A 16,787-nucleotide genomic window follows, 5' to 3' on the forward strand; every position below is an offset into this window, starting at 1 on the left:
CAGTTGTACCAGCAATATCAAATAACCTTTTTTTAAAATGCATCAACAGAAACCAGTTACCAAGCTATTGTGATGCTAAAGAGTTAGACTAATCTATTCCAGCACTCTACTTGACACACTAATCCATGGCGTCACAGATTTCCAGATTTCTTACAAGGGGTATGATAACCTCTTCAACTCACTGCTCATCTCTGTCGATAGGGAGAGCTTGTCACTTTGTGCCTTCACTAAGGGCCATCTTAGCTGGTCAGGACATCCATATTAAATGCTTGCAGTTGTATAGGTAAAGTTTCACTGACTTTTAATATCAAATTTCGATCTTGTCACAATGGTGGAGCTTCCAATGCGTGTTTCTTTTTTAGCTTGTGAAAAATGTCTCGTGCAAAATGCTTTTTCGGGTTTCCATTCGCTCCGTTTATTTTACTCGAGAAAACACGGCTTTTCACCCGATGTCATTCAAATGAAGGGGAAAGGTGGGGGTTGATATGTAAATTAGCTATGTGTAAAGTTCTCGTGCTGTTTTCGCAGATGGCTCGTGAAAATGTTGTTTCCATACGCACACAGAGAATCTAAGCTGTGATTTCTAAATACCTTGTGCCTGGTTGTTTAATAATATATTTTACTGATCTTGCCCAAATTGTTTTTCAGATGTCATTAGTGGGGTGTCATGAGAAGGGCATCGACAGCTTGTTGGTATATATGTTTGTTGCGCTGTTTTGGGTGATCGAGCTGGCTCATTACATCCAGTTCACCAACCAGATTTATTAAACGTGGAATTGGGAATTAATTCAGTTACAGACATTTAAGCAACTCATTCGCTCTTAGTGTTTAACTTGAGCGTCCTTTTTACAGCAAGGGTATTCTCAAACAGCTGCTTTAATACTATAACAAGTACACTGCAGTACATGGTATATTTGTAAGTGGTTTTGTATAGAACTGTAAACCCACTTGAGATATACAGCATGACAGGACACAGACACCCGGAAAAAAAAAAAAAAACAATAAAAAAAAAAGCTGCCCGGATTATCATTAAGGTAAAATACACCACTGTTAACCATAAAACCGCCCACTTTCTGATGTCTTGGAACCCACAGTAACAGCTGACCTGTTCCCTTGCAATATTTAGAGCTGTGTCACATAAGGACAAACCAGCTCATTTACCTGTTCATGTGAAATGCGGGTTTCCATGTAAAAATGGGCGTGGTTTTCCCGTGTTTTTCGTCATTTACACGAGTAAATGAGATTTACCCAATCCCTCTCCTGATTCACACGAGTAATTCTCCCAAACATGCACGCGAGAAACAGTTCCTGACGGTTTTACCTCCCTAACCTACGGGAGTACCTGGGCCAATGCGACGCTAGTCGTTTTTTCTCTGGAAAAAGCCCAGAAAAGCTTTCAATGGCCGAGAGAGGCTGAGAGAAGCCGAGGGAAGCCAGAAAAAAAAAAAATAATGGGATGTGGATCTGAGCAATACGCATAGTCCCTTCATCACAGACATAACATGGACATAAACAAACAAATCAGCTGCTTCCGCATCCAGCACTCAAAGAAAATCGTGGACATTTGCCAAGCTTTTTGAGATGTATAAAATAATGACTTGGATAGCATTATTGAGGAGTCTGGTGATAAACTGAATGATCAGGAGATGACTTATCAGTATGCATGACTGGGAAGAAATATGTGATAAATACAGTGAACAAGGGGTGGAGCAGGGCTGGAGATGCAGTACTGAGTGTCATGTTGATATGCAGTGACTTTTAAACCTGTTTTACTGTGAATCAAATTACTTTTAAACAGCGCGTGCAAAATAAACAGCTTGTGTGAAAATAAATTAGACCTGACGTGCCTGACAGGCGCTGAATAAATGGACCGCAAAGGGTTAATGCTCTTAAAAGGGGAATATATCTGCAGAATCGTTTATCCAATTTTCATGAAACTTGGTAGTAACATTATTTATCTTAAACTATTGAGAATAAACTATTTTGGGGACGTAGGGGGATGTCTCTGATGGTACATCCATCCATCTGTATGTTGTGCTTACTTTTTTGCATATATCTGGAGAAGCGCATATCTAATTGTCATGAAAAAAATATAGTCTGGCGTTATATGGGTATTATATTTTTGCATATATCTGGACATAGCTATGATTTAACAGTTCTTTGCAATTCTTATTCTATACTATTATGTATATACTGTTGATCATGGTCATCCAACCTTTTCAGTATACTGATAGCTGTAATTTTAAATATATATTACTGACATACTTGTTTAGTTACACAACTACCCGGTATAGGAATGAATTGCATGCGAGTCAGTTGGTGTGAAATCGCCTGTGAAATTCTCAAGACCTATATCAAATACACAATGTCCTGTCTCACTTTAATTAAATCTCAAATGCAATTTGCCTTTGTTCTTCAGGGATGCAGTGAAGCTTTTTATGCTATTTGTAAAAGGTATCAGCAGGATACCCAGTGCTTATGCGGATTTGGTTTCCTCTATCAAAACAACAAAAGGGCCCCAGGATGGGAGGGCATTATATTAATCAAAACTGATAACCTCAGGGTTTGCAGCTGTCTTACTCAGTAACTCGGTTTTCTAACAGTTGGATTTAGTGCTTTTCTGAATCTCTTGATTGGAGTTTAATGAGTATTGGTTTTTTCTGCAATATATCCCCTAATCCCCTAAATTAAACTGTACCTCGGGACAGGCATTAGCTAAACCAAAACATGTACTGGTAGGTCTACTTGTTTTAAAAAGGGTTGTTTGTAAATTCATCAGTATTAATAGTTGCCAAATTGTACAGCAGCCCCTATACTTTCCATCTTGACAAGCTAGCCTAGCAAGTTTATCCTTAAAGTAATTGTAGCTAACAAAATAATTATCTAAATCTTACCTATTCTGCACTTCTAAAAGCTACATTATTTATGTTATATCCGTTATATTTATTGCATTTATATAGAGCTTTTTATACAAAAGTATTGCAAAGCATGGTACAGTACGCAGCAGAAAAAAAGAACAAACCACAACACAATTGTATAGCATATCACACGTACAACTGCCACTGTCAGACCATTTAAATAACAGTATACACATAATAATACAAAAGCAGCAATTTTAAAGTTACATTAAAACCCACTAAGAAAGCCGTTTTATAAAAGTGCGTTTAGTAAAGGTCCCTGCTTCCCTGACATTATTTTAAAAAATACAGTACTGTGCAAAAGTTTTAGGCAGGTGTGAAAAAATGCTGTAAAGTAAGAATGCTTTCAAAAATAGACATGTTAATAGATTATATTTATCAATTAACTAAATGCAAAGTGAGTGAACAGAAGAAAAATCTAAATCAAATCCATATTTGGTGTGACCACCCTTTGCCTTCAAAACAGCATCAATTCTTCTAGGTACACTTGCACAAAGTCAGGGATTTTGTAGGCATATAGTCAGGTGTATGTATCCATCGGAGAGCAGAAGTTTACCAACTTCCAGAGGCTTTCATTACAGAATGCTATTTTAGAATCTAATAAAGCTTGGTTGATACAGTACTTCTGTTGCAGATAAATGCGATATGTCAGGCGCAATCAGCTAAAAGCTGTGTAGCTTCACTATTTGCTGTACAGGACTCATCGTGTCTCAGCCCATTTGACTGTGCAAAGTGGCCGCAGCTGTTGTTCATACTTTAAATACAGACTGCATTCGCCAAATTGGACACATTTACATTTAAGTAGATGTACCGATTTTGTACATCCGTCCTCTCAACCAACAGAGAACTTCACACATTATTTTGAGAGATGCGGGTATGTGACAGTGAGAGGTATTTCAGATATTTTAGAATGACAGGTGAAAGGTTTGACGATCTGTTAAGGCTGTACGCCTTTCCAAAAAAGATGCTAGATTGTATATGATGTAATTCTGACTTTTGAAGCATGTACTGTAAGTTTTGTACTCCAAGGTAACATTTAAACATGTCAGTAGTCAAAAGCAATAGCCTTTATATTATTGGTTTTGGTGTACTGTTTAAAAGCTCTTGTATGCTGATGTAGCTAAAACTACATTATTTGGTAAACTTTCTGTGAATTCTTGGTTTTGTGCTGCACCTTGCCCGTGAAATGTACTAAAAATTACTGTGCCAAAATCATCGCCTTAACTATAATCACTTTAATAGACGTGTCACAAAGAGGTGCAGCAAATGTTGGACATTTTTCAACTTGTGCACGTTACATCGCCAGTATTCATTGCACTATTTTGGTTTGCTGTCTGTGTGTGAACACGTATATGTATTGAACAACAAAAGCGCAACTTCTTTGGTGTGACTACCCCTTAAATCTTTTTAAAGTTCAAGTTTGCAAAAATGTTTATTAGAAGTGTCTGCTTGGTTAACCACGAATTTCATGCAAAGCAGGTCATGAACAAGCTGAGCATTCTTAGTTAGACAACACTGCAGGGATTCAAGTTATTTCCATCAACAGGACCCATACTACTTAAATCTTCCAAATCCTAGGGTAATGAGCTCTCTTGATTGCATCCATATGTTTGCACAGGAAACTAGTAAATATTATGCTGTATCTCTCTTCAGTAATTGCAGAATTGCACCTGTAGTAAAACAATGCATTCAATATGAATACCACCAGACACATCTTCCCTCATTAAAACCTGTTTTTTATTTTGTCATTTTGTTTGCAACAACAAAATCCTACTTTTTGCAAGTTATGGTTAAACTTTTAAATCAGAAGGGCTTTTGAAACACTAATTCCATCAATACAAACAGTATATTATTATAGCAGCTGTTTCAGTTTAGATATCATTAGATTATATAAACATGGAAATAACCCCCAGGTACCAAAGGTACTGGGAAAAGCAATAAACATTTAATAGAAGATGTTTTGTTTATGGTACAGTTTCACTCATGTTAATGGATCACAAGGTCTTTGAATCACTCAATTTGGCTTCCTCTGTATACAGACTCATAACAATAAAGGTCAAAAAGCGAATCTCAAATAATAAAACAATTTATTAACTGGGGAGACATTTGAATTGTGCATTTCAAACGGGGTAAAATTGTATTTAAAAAAAACAAACAAAATTCTTGGTATCATGGCAAACAATAATTTGAATTTTAAAACCTAATATTTTGACTCAACATGAGGGCAGCTATTTAAGACATTTACATATAACCCTTTCTACTTTTGAGTTTTCTTGAACTGCATAATCGATGTGTTCTGGGTTCAGATAACAAAGGTAACTTCCCCACTGGAGTCACATCCCCACTGGAACCTATTAACAGCAACTACACTTCTAATTTCAATCACAAAGCATTCTAAGACATTCAAATCTCTACAAGTTTTTATATAAACAGAATAAATACGTTAATATTCGCTTTTTGCCTGTTTTTTAATTTTGATTGAAAGACTTGTGTTTATAAGTGTTCCGTGGTTAACTCTAAGCAAGCTGAGAGTGTATTTTGTCGTACATTCTCTGTATTAGAGGCTAGACGAGCGAGAAACTTGATTAGAGGTAGCCAATGAACATTTACAAACATACATCTAATAATCAACTACCTCCAGTCAATAAGGCCCTTTGTCACTAGATGTACAACCCGAATGACAATGACGATGCAATTGACTTCAGAAGTTTATTAAAAAATAAAGTTATTAAAGAATAAATAATTGGAAAATTAATAATTCTATCTTTACACTGTTTCCAAATTCTGTTTTCTAATCCAAATACCAGTAACTGAAGACTGGGCAGTACGTCATGCACTGAAAATCAAAAGGGTTGTTGAAATCTTAGCTCAGCACAAGTTTATTGATACTCACTGAAGTGTAACTTTCTAAAATATGTAACCCATAAGACTTTAAAATCCATTTGCCTCTTAAGTTACATTATATTAGCAGTCCTATCCTCTGTGTCAGTCCATACCTAGGCTAATTCCTCTGTGTTTCCTTTGCTGGACAGAGTTCCTTACACTTCCTTCCTGCCTTACTGAAACTTCATGAAAAATATTTCCTTTCCAGCACTGGTGACGTAATACTTCCAGACAAACATGGTGAGGTATCTTCAGAGATGTTAGCTGAAGAAGCTTAGTTACTATACCTCCTAAATCAGGGGTGTCAAACTCCAGTTCTTGAGGGCCGCAAGGTCTTCAGGTTTTCATTCCAACTTAAGCTCTCAATTAATTTAATTGATCTAATTATTTGTTCAATTGGACATATTTAATATTTTTTCAAGGTCTTTTACAGTTGATGAGTTAAGAAATGAACTTAATTCAAGGTACACTACCTATTAAAGATTGTTGTGTCCAATTTATAAAATAATGAGACCAATTAAGTAAATTGAGCGCTTGGGTGGAACGAAAGCCAGAAGGCACTGCAGCCCACCGGGAACTGAGTTTGACACCCCTGTCCTAAATGATGAGCTGGTGGCTGCCCTTAGGAAGGGTTTTGAATGGTAAAAAGAGGATGGTACTGTATCCTGATTGTAGGAGTAGGCAGTAGTCACAATAAAAAAACAGCCTGTGACCATACAGTACCGATCGCTCCCAGCCAAACTTCAATTTCACCCTGCCAGCAATTCACTCACATCTTGGGAGTGCAAGGAGATAAAGAAGGCGATGAAAAGGATAAACTGAACCAGATGTGGGTGGATCAAACACAGTGATCACATGGATGACACTAGGTCTTCAAACTCAATATCCAAATGAGCTTTTCAAATACAAACCCTTAGGTCAGTTCTACTTTGTAATATATGCCGACTGTAAGCCTGTGGTTACTGTTCTACAAGGTGCACATAGAGAAACCTGTCAGATATACAATAAATCGTTAACCAAAATCTAATTTACATACGAGTCGTTTCCTTAAAGCGTTGTGTATCTTTTATATAAAGGCGATACATGTACAGCAGGGGAAAATAATAGCAGTGCCTGAGGAGGGACTTTACTCAGAAATGCACCAGAATAGCAAATCACGTTGAGTGTAGAAGCAAATGCAAATTTCCACAAAGGAATAAAATCATTTTAACAGTACAAAACTAACAGGGAACAACTAAAGAGCAATACTAAAATTAAAATGGTGCTTCATCCTGAAACAGCAGCTGTCTGCAGTCAGCTAGTATACTCAACTCTGGCCCTTGAGACCCAATACAGTCCAGGTTTTTACTCCAAGTAGGTTCTAATGTAGTTAATTGAAGCTGCTAAGGAGGCAATTTAGGACCTGGTTGGAATAAAGACAAGGACTGGAATAGATCTCGAGGGCCAGAGTTGAGTACCACTGTTATAGAATCACTCCATTAAGACTTCCAAAGGGACAAAGTAAACCAGTCCTAATTAAGAGACAGTATATAGTCCTACGGAGGGAGATCTTCATACTGAAGAATTGTCTTACTGGTGATTTGGTCTTCATATAGAGCGGGACACAAGCAGGGAGTACAAGCTTTATCACAAAAGGCTGATCTTCAGACAGTATTTTCATATAAACTTATAACAGAGGAGTCCATTAATTCAAAACAGCCAGGAGCAACTCCTTGATCCTGGCATTTTTGTGTCCAGTGCCAAAACAATAAGCAGCAAATCCCCATTTTGTGTGTGTGTAGGGAACTCCTTTCAACAAAGAACAGATGACTTGTCTACATACATGTGCCAGTTGTCTGCAGGGCTGTTTTAATGGAAACTGAAGCTGCAGCCAAAGCATTGACCCCGATGTCCAGACACCACAATGGCATTCCCTGGTATTAATGAAATTGAAAGCTGCATGGGACAATAAAGAATGCAAATCACTAATCAATAATATATTGAACCCACGATTTTGCTTTCTTGTTGATTCAACAGGATATGGGTGACCATATTTTACTGGATAGTAATAAATGAACCTACATGCAGCCAACATTGATTTCTGCACACTGCAAGCGAAATCACTTTATCAAAAAATCTGCCAAGCCTTGCTAAGGTCTATATTAACAAAATTGTAATACATTAAATAGGTTTATGTAATGTTCTGTTTATGATGTGGATATTGTCTTATTCTATGTGAGAAAAAATAGGACAATCTTACAGTAGCAACTGAAAATAGCAGAATCTGAGGATCCCACGTTATCCCCAAGCAAACAGTGTTTTAGATTTTCAGTAATGTATCAAATGTAGCTAACAATACCAGTATCACAGTTAAAAAAGGAAGCACAAATAACCGGACATTTTTTTCAACTGTACTGTAATACTTATAATATTGATTAACAGAATTGTGTCTGGACCACCGGCCCCTTCCTATTATATTGCAATAGAGTGTACATTTTAAGCTTGGGCAGGACATGTGATTACTAATCTTCTGCTTAGGGATTTCACACAAAGCCATTGATTTCATGCATCCGTCAGTGATGTGACTTGCTAAGCCTTGGGATTGGGGCATAAAGCTTTGAAATTGCAAATCAAAATGTAAGCTTCTCTATATTTTGAAGTCTGGACCATTTTGTGCCCTTTGTGGTGTGTTCAAATCGCCTCATACTTTAAAGTCTTCTTTCTTAGATGGCTCAATAGTATTTCAGGCTTAAAGCTGATTACCTCCGTCTGTGACAGCTAGGGATAGCATTGACGCTTAATAAGATACAGTCAGTGCAAGTGGAAGCATTCATGACAAAAGCAATTTTCTGTTTTATGAAGACAACTAAACAAAGTGGGTGTGATTCTGCAGTCTTCAACAAAGATGTCTTTGTGTCAATCTGTATCTAAATATCTTTATTAATCCATTCATTTTATTTAAAGTGCATGAGTGATTTTGAATTTTTAAATCAGATAATTATCCTATTCATCCAGGCTTTTTTGCATGCAAAATTACAGGAAAAAATGCATGCAAATCTTTAGAAAAAAATGCTCAAGTATTACAATATTATCCATTCTCTTTGCTTTTTGGTTTTATTTATTAACCTGATTGTTTCGTTCAAATACATTTTCTTTTTTAAAAGGACTGCATTTGGAGTTCATGTTTAATAGCGAAATACATAACATAATAATTAGGTCACATTTTGAATCACATCTGACAGCAGCTGTTATGTTGTTCCAAACCCCAGAAATAAAATAATTTACTTAACAGAACAGACAAGAAAAAATACAGCATGCCACCAAGGGGCAAAAAAAAAAAACCCTCCTTCAGCACATTCAAAGAAAAATGAATCCTGGCAGTTCAATAATTTGAGAAACAGAATGCATTAAAGTAATAATACGATCTAACACAAAGCAAGCAATGCTCTCTAGAATTATGAGCTGCAGCGGTAGGCCTTCTGACAACATCCATGGTAACACTACATTATTTTTCCCAGACACTCGATGATGCAATGGTCTGGTGAAACACAGCTAAAATCCTTGCTGTCAACAGAACCTCCCTTACCTGGAGCTTCATTTTCCAGCAGGAATGCATTTGTGTATCCTTGATTTGGATCTCCCCTCCTGTTCACATGCTCCAGTAATCCTGCTGAAAGTGTAGTAGAAATGACAGAACAGCAGCCACAGACTGCCCTACATTTGCCTGAGCATGCAGTGTGGAGTTTCTACTTGTCTGGGCTTGCTCTCAGCTCCAAGCACACCAATCTGTGTTCCCATTGGACAAGCTGCTTCCTCCAGCTGATTCCAATCAAAGAGGCATCTAATGAATAATTCATGAGGCCTCTGTCAATTTGCTCTGTCCCTACCTCCCTCTTTGTCCCCACTGGATTTGGGTAAAGGTAAAAGAGACATATATTTCCTGCCACTAAGGTGAGGTGTTGGTATCATGGTAAAGTATATTCAAAGGATTTACAACATGCTGAATAACTTTCTTAAGATGCAAAATGTAGTGTGACGTACAGATGGATAAATGAACGCACATACAGACAACTCCATAGAATGAACAAAGCTAATGTAAACCTTTCAAAAAAAAAAAAAAAAAAAACTTTTACCTTCTTTGTACAGTACAGAAACGTTTTCTTACAACTTGAACACATGTCGGATCACCCCACAGACATGCTGCACAGAGGCCAGGCCACACATGCCTAGGAAGTTCATAAACTTCCATCTGTTGAAAGGGTTACATTTTTGGCATAGTTTTCCCAGTTACTACAGATGGGAAGTTAAGTGTTTCAATACTTGCCTTGTTTATGCATAATGGATTCTTTCTGTTATCAAGATTGCAGTTCTGATCTGACCACATACTTTATCATTGACCAAGAATACTGCAGTATTAATACACCTCATTTCGGCACAGTAAGGGTATATTATAAGACGAATCATATCACTGGGATCCTTTAAGACCCAAAGTTTTCTGTTCAACCAGCTATTAGAAACCAGACAAACATTTATGAACCAAATGCCCGCATCTCATTCGTTAATTTTCTTAAATAACAGCATAAGATACAAATCTCGTGGAATTGGTAACAAATTAAAAACAGGATTATCAATATGTATTCTTTTCATAAAAAAATGCCTTTTTATCTTTAAACAATCTTAACGCAGCTTGTAAACAGAGCTCATTCTAGTGATAGTGTATTTATTATTTATTATTATTATTTATTTCTTAGCAGACACCCTTATCCAGGGCGACTTACAGTCGTAAAATAAAAATACTAATTATTGTATGTGATTATTGTATAGTATAACAATCATTGTATTATTTATTGTATATATTTTTTTGGATAGGTAGTGGATTTATGTGATTTCTATAGGTATTGTAGATTTCGATGTACATAACTATAAATATAGGAGTTCTGAATTGAACAGGGAACAAATTAAAAGCAGAAGATTATTATTCAATGTCATATATGTTTGTGTTCAAGTATCAAGGATTGTACAAAGGATGTATTGTGACCCTAAAGTAAAAATGTCCTTTGTTTTGGAAGTTTTGGGTTGTAAATACTACATTTGACCTATTTTTATCCTGGACACCCCTAGTATAAACATATGGTATGCCCAAACTTTAGGTGGAGTCACATTTCAGAATAAACCACCTATACTACTGTAGTGGTATTAAGGAAGGGCCTTCCATGGTGTTTTACATACTTTTAAAGATAAAAATACATGAAGAGACTCACTCATTGGCAATATTCAGAAGATATACAACAAACTTGCTAATTTATTTAACAAGAAGTCTTTAGAAGAAGGATTAAGTATTCAGAAGATCTTTCACTCTTTCTTGTTTGAAATACAAAATACTAAAAGGCAAACAGGTCAACTCACTCCTCCTTCACTCACCGCACTCAGCTGTTAAAAAACATAAAAACATGCTTCTAATAGACATGTGGCATCTAAACTGTATTAAAGATTAATACTTTTTTTGTGCAACACAATACAACAAAGTTAGGACATTAAACATATATGCATGCGTGACACTGTGATGATTGATACCTAAGGATATTAGATGTGACTTATTTGCAGTCAATTATTATTTTTATTATTATTTTTGTTACTACTTAACATGACTGAATTAACAGCTTACCCAGTCTCCTACATTCTAATTTAGATTATCTTCAGAAAAAGATATTGCTGTTGTATGGGCTGTTTTAGGCACAGAGAGCCTGCAGAGGTTTAGGATTAACTACTGGTATTTTCTTGCAATGTCTGTAAATAGTAACTACTAAAGTATTAACTTACATCCATCCCCCGCCACAGTATGTTTAGAATACAATTAGCTATGAAATATTTAATCAAAATTTGACAAGCAAGTCCCCAGATACTGTATATGCAAAACTGTAAGTGTGACATACATATGGACTGATGTGCAGACATACAGGCATCCCCTATATCCCCAGAATCTGATATTTTCTAGAACTTCAACTAAATAATATGAATACCACGTTTCATGACAAGCGAATAAGTGGTTCTACATATATATGGAGGAAAATGTGTGCCATATTTACAAATGACCACCTCCGCTATATCCCCTTCAAAGGCAGAGGATAATGAGTTGAAAAGAAAGACAGAATAGAAGATCAGCTGACATCTACCAGATGATGTGTAAACTCTTCAAATTGGAATAGGAGATTATATATGAGCATGCATGAAGAAGCGATGCAGCAGATGGTGTCCTGCAGTGTGATGGACCTTCTGATGCACAGGAGACATACAGATATGGGAATGCCTTACTTAAACAGTAAGTAGCTTCAAGGTATATTTTCCTAGTTTTGTTTATTTTATTTTATTTTTTTTTACTGTGTGGTCCAGTGGTTAAAGAAAAGGGCTTGTAATCAGGAGGTCCCCAGGTCAAATCCCACCTCAGCCACTGACTCACTGTGTGACCCTGAGCAAGTCACTTCACCTCCTTGTGCTCCGTCTTTCGGGTGAGATGTAATTGTAAGTGACTCTGCAGCTGATGCATAGTTCACACACCCTAGTCTCTGTAAGTCGCCTTGGATAAAGGCATCTGCTAAATAAACAAATAATAATAATTCAGATTGGTTCTTATTGCAGTTACTGAAATACTGGGCTTTTTAAGTCTTGGTAAAGGAGCTGTGACTATGTGTTCAAGTGCTACTCTGTTCTAGTTGCCTGCCATAGACATATGTAGCTCGATCAGCCACAGTGTCTTTATATTAGTAATTGCCAGCACCATCTAGCACACAGCAGTGCACTGAAAAGAATACAGAAGGTAACCAAATGTGGCACTTTACTAGATGGTGCTAGCTCTTTACTGTTGACAATTTGTCAGATCTAGTCTATGATACATGTATCACTGGCAGGCAACTGGAAGAGAAGAGCCCTCTTGAACTCAAGTGAAAGACTTGCAATAGAACCAGAACAGTAAAACAATACATTTACAATGTTCTCCACATTAGTGGAGAGAATGCCAGTTTATGGGCAAAAACGGTTACAAGAAACACAACCAAAGTTTTAAAAGAGCCATGTAGCTGATGCCTAAAACTGTTACTGCATTAACTGTACGGGCACCGTCTCAAAAGAACCATTACAAGATACAGGTTTTTTATTTTTCAGTGCAAAGTAGCTGACAGACTTTCTTATCGCTCTGTATTTGAGCTCTCTTTTTCATTAACCATAAACAGTTTGTAATATATCCAAGACACACATCAGGTTATAGAGGGATTAAATAACCTGCACGCAAGAAAATTATTTAATAGACTTCACTAAATTATGGGAAGATACCAAGGACTTCACGTGGCATAACGATGGCACCTTAACAAGTGTCAAGATACTCGCAGTAATGAGAAGGTTAATAAAATATATGCGAAATACACTATAAATAATACAGACCTGTGATAACACAATGGTTTGTTAATCAAATTCGGTAATTGTGACTGACCCCCTGCCGACTGTGCCAAATTTTAATTTAGTTGCAGCAGTATATTTTCTAGGTACATTTCCAAGCAGATTTAGTGGACAGCTTGGTAGAGGTAGCAGACGATCACAAAGGCAAAACAAACTCTTCTGTTGTTTGATCACTTGGCATAATATGAGATCCAACTAATCTTGGTAGGCTTGCATACCTTTTTTTTCTAATTTAACATCAAAATGAATGGCTAATGTTCTTGCTGGGAACTTAAACAGCTTTCTGTTATATTTATCTGCTCTTATTTAAATGTATTGATTACATTTTACGTTACTTTTTTTTAGTCAGAGTGTTTATAGCATTGACTCAAATATTGTGTTTATATTCAATGCTTTGACTATGTGATCAGGATCTGCTTCTCGTTTAGTGCACAGCAGTGTATTGCCAGCAAAACAAAATGAAGCCATAAATGATCCAAAGTGGCACATCACTAGATAGTGCTGGCTCTCTCACTTTGGCTAATCTAGCCTATGTTACATACTGTATATCTACGGAAGGCATCTAGTATTGAAGAACAGCTCCTGGACTCAGGTGAAAGCACCTTAAAAGAAACACAGCAGTGGCTGCAATAGAACCAACCAGAATGCAAACATCATAAAAAGGTTTAAAATAAGCCAATAACAAAATAACTTAAGAGTTACATCTTTGTAAATATGGCCATGGAGTCCTACTCACCACCCTTAGTCTTCTATTCACTCCACTTTACCAGAAAGCACAATGATTTCCATTACACGAGAGTAGATGTTAAAACTTCATGCTGATCTGAACCCGGCTCTCGCCAAGATAAGCACCAACTAAGACGTAGCTTTACAGTAAACTAATGTGATCCATCTGTGTCTCTATCCATTTGTGTTTCCTTCCATATGATGATGTAGATATCCTTCTGTCTGGTGTTGATGGCTGAAGTGTAATGCTGGCTCCAGGGATCAGCTTATTTGCCTCCCTGGCGCATCAGCACACACAACAATAAAAGTTGTCTGTCCAATTTGTTTACATGCTCCCAAAGGAAGTGCTATTTCAACACAATCTCCTCCATTTTAAACCTGCCTGCCACAATGCCACTTGTGAGCCAGATGACAATGATATTATTATAACATGCAGCAGAGGTTATAAATGACAAGCTCAGTTCTACCTCAGGGAAGTTCATTAAAGTACACCACATACATTATAGTAAAGCCCAAGACATTAACAAGCTAAGAACAAACACAAAAACAAAGAGACATATGATCTGTTCTGACAGAATACAATTAAAAGCAAGGTCACATGAGTTTATAAAGAATGGTCCTACTCAAAGTGCTTCCCTAATATGTTGTTAAACAAAGGAACACATCAGAAAATCGCTCAATAAATTAGTACTAATGGGACTGCTTAAACCTTGAAGACATTCATGTTTTTGCTCTGAACAGCCTGCTTCTGCTTAGATTAATATGTGGGTTTCACAAGGTTTACAGATGCTGAGCACTGCTCCGATCCATCAAGCTAATCCCAAATTAATTCACAGTTGAAAGATAAAGGCAGAGATTGAAATGGGTGACTTTAATATACGGAGGAGGATTTGTGAGATGCTCAACTAATAAGAAAGTCCTCCAATGCAGCAAAGTCCTCAATATTTTGTATGTTTCAGCCATCCCATTAAGGGATATTTTATACCATTGACATTTGTGGAATATTGAATGTCTTACATGTTTAATATCACATTATGCATGTGTTATATAATTCTCTGATGCTGTTTCTGGTTCTACAATCATTATTAGCCAGGTTAAGTAACTAATATATTTTTTCAACAGATGCTTCTTTAAAGACTACTAAGAGCTGAAGTAAGGTGGTTTAAAAAAAATGACCACTGGGGATGTACAACTGTAAGTTCTAACTCTATTTCATCTGTTGTGTAGAGATCTTTAATTTACTAACATACCAGGACAACCTACCAAATTACGTTATATTATTATATTTAAACCTTTTCATCCATGGTCAAATTTTTTTTAAAGAAAACACAAAATGCAAACATCAGTGACATTTATCCCTTGACTTAAATTCAATATTCGTGCTATATTGAGGTTTTCTTTGGATATTTGTCTTTTGATTACACCTATAGTGTGTCACAAATTCCTAATTCAAAGGATTTAATTGACGCAGCACACTGTCACCTTTCAGTTCGTAGCTCACAATAGCTATTGGTCAGAGCCTGATGAAGTAAATGCAGATGGTATTCTCCCTTAGGAAACCAGGATGAAAATGGATTAGAAAGAGCAAGGATCATCCCACTGGGGATGAAATAACTGCATTAATACTTTAAAATGGTTTTCTCAGTTTCATTTATAAAGGCAAGGAAGCAAGATTGGTGATTTAAAGTCCTTAAAATTTTTATAAGAACATATCTTCATATATAAATTCAGAATTCAGGGAAACCGTTTGATTTAGAATAGTCAATTGACCTACCAAAGGCACAGATTGTATTGCAACAAAAGCAATATCATAGAAATTCTCAATTTAGCATATGTATTTTTAGCACTCTATTTAGCACCATTTAAGGTGTTATGGATTTTAGTGTTCTTATATGCAAAAGTATCCTAATTGGCAGTTTTAGTTTCTAAAACGGGCAAATGAGTTGCATCATGTTACATCCAAATTTAGTTTTAAAAAGGTTCTTTGAGAGGTGACTGAACAGAGGTGTACTTAACACTTTTACTGCAGGGGTAGGCTTAATATTGAAGGTGACTTTACATGGCTGTCAATAGGAGCCAATCAGGAGTGTAAAAAAACAGCCTAATTGCAAGGTAGGATTTATACTGACGTGGCCTTAGACCTTTTACTGTATACCATAACTACGTCAATGGTAGTCAAAATTCTGTTCCTCTACAAGAGTGAAAATGTGCAGTATAAAACAGACTGACATTTTCACCTCACTCTAGTTTGTGATTCTCTTTCAATAGCTATTGAAACACCTCAGACCACCATTTTAAGTCCCTAAATATTAAAAAATGGCCGTGAAATGTCCTGGTTTGATCTGAAGGCTTGGAGTTGAGCGTCTTTGTCAGTTACAATCTATTGCTCATTCTAAAGTAATTATAGCCAACAAAATAATTGAATGAATCTTACCCATTCTGCACTTCCATTAGCTACAGGATCAAATGTGCAGTTTTAAAGAAACACATATTCTATCAAACCACTTTTCTTGCCTTGCTTTCCAGGAAATCTGTTACTGCTTTACTTGCTTCGTCACTTCATTCAAGCATTGCTTTCTGGGTCAAAGTGTGTTACTGGTTGAAAGCCTGTCAGTCAACAGGGGAAGTGGCTGATTGGTTATTGACAAGAAAGTGAAGGGGTGGGGACAGATTCACCCTTCAGGTGAATCCAATACATGTGAAATACAGAATATAGAACTCAAATACACAATATCTTTAGTTTTAAAAACAGTCAATTGGAAATGGCAGAATTAATACATTTTAAATATAGCGATTAATAAAAAGCTGATTCCAATTAGCTTTTGTGATTTA

The 16,787-nt window shown here is 36.4% G+C and overlaps 1 protein-coding gene across 8 annotated transcripts in view; it reads right to left on the minus strand.

Annotated features, from left to right (window-relative positions):
- marchf8 (membrane-associated ring finger (C3HC4) 8) overlaps window positions 1-16,787 on the minus strand; it is a 92,974-nt gene that overhangs the window by 31,902 nt on the left and 44,285 nt on the right. The window contains exon 1 of one of the 8 annotated variants that reach the window (XM_059035777.1): window positions 9,367-9,536. The exons of the other annotated variants lie outside the window; for them this stretch is intronic. Within the exon in view, the coding sequence (XP_058891760.1) occupies window positions 9,367-9,396 (30 nt within the window). The 5' untranslated portion in view covers window positions 9,397-9,536. Of the gene's footprint in view, window positions 1-9,366; window positions 9,537-16,787 lie in introns of those variants that run through there. 8 annotated transcript variants of the gene reach the window in all.

The sequence above is a fragment of the Acipenser ruthenus genome, chromosome 13 (assembly GCF_902713425.1).
Source record: "Acipenser ruthenus chromosome 13, fAciRut3.2 maternal haplotype, whole genome shotgun sequence".
Classification (NCBI taxonomy): domain Eukaryota; kingdom Metazoa; phylum Chordata; class Actinopteri; order Acipenseriformes; family Acipenseridae; genus Acipenser; species Acipenser ruthenus.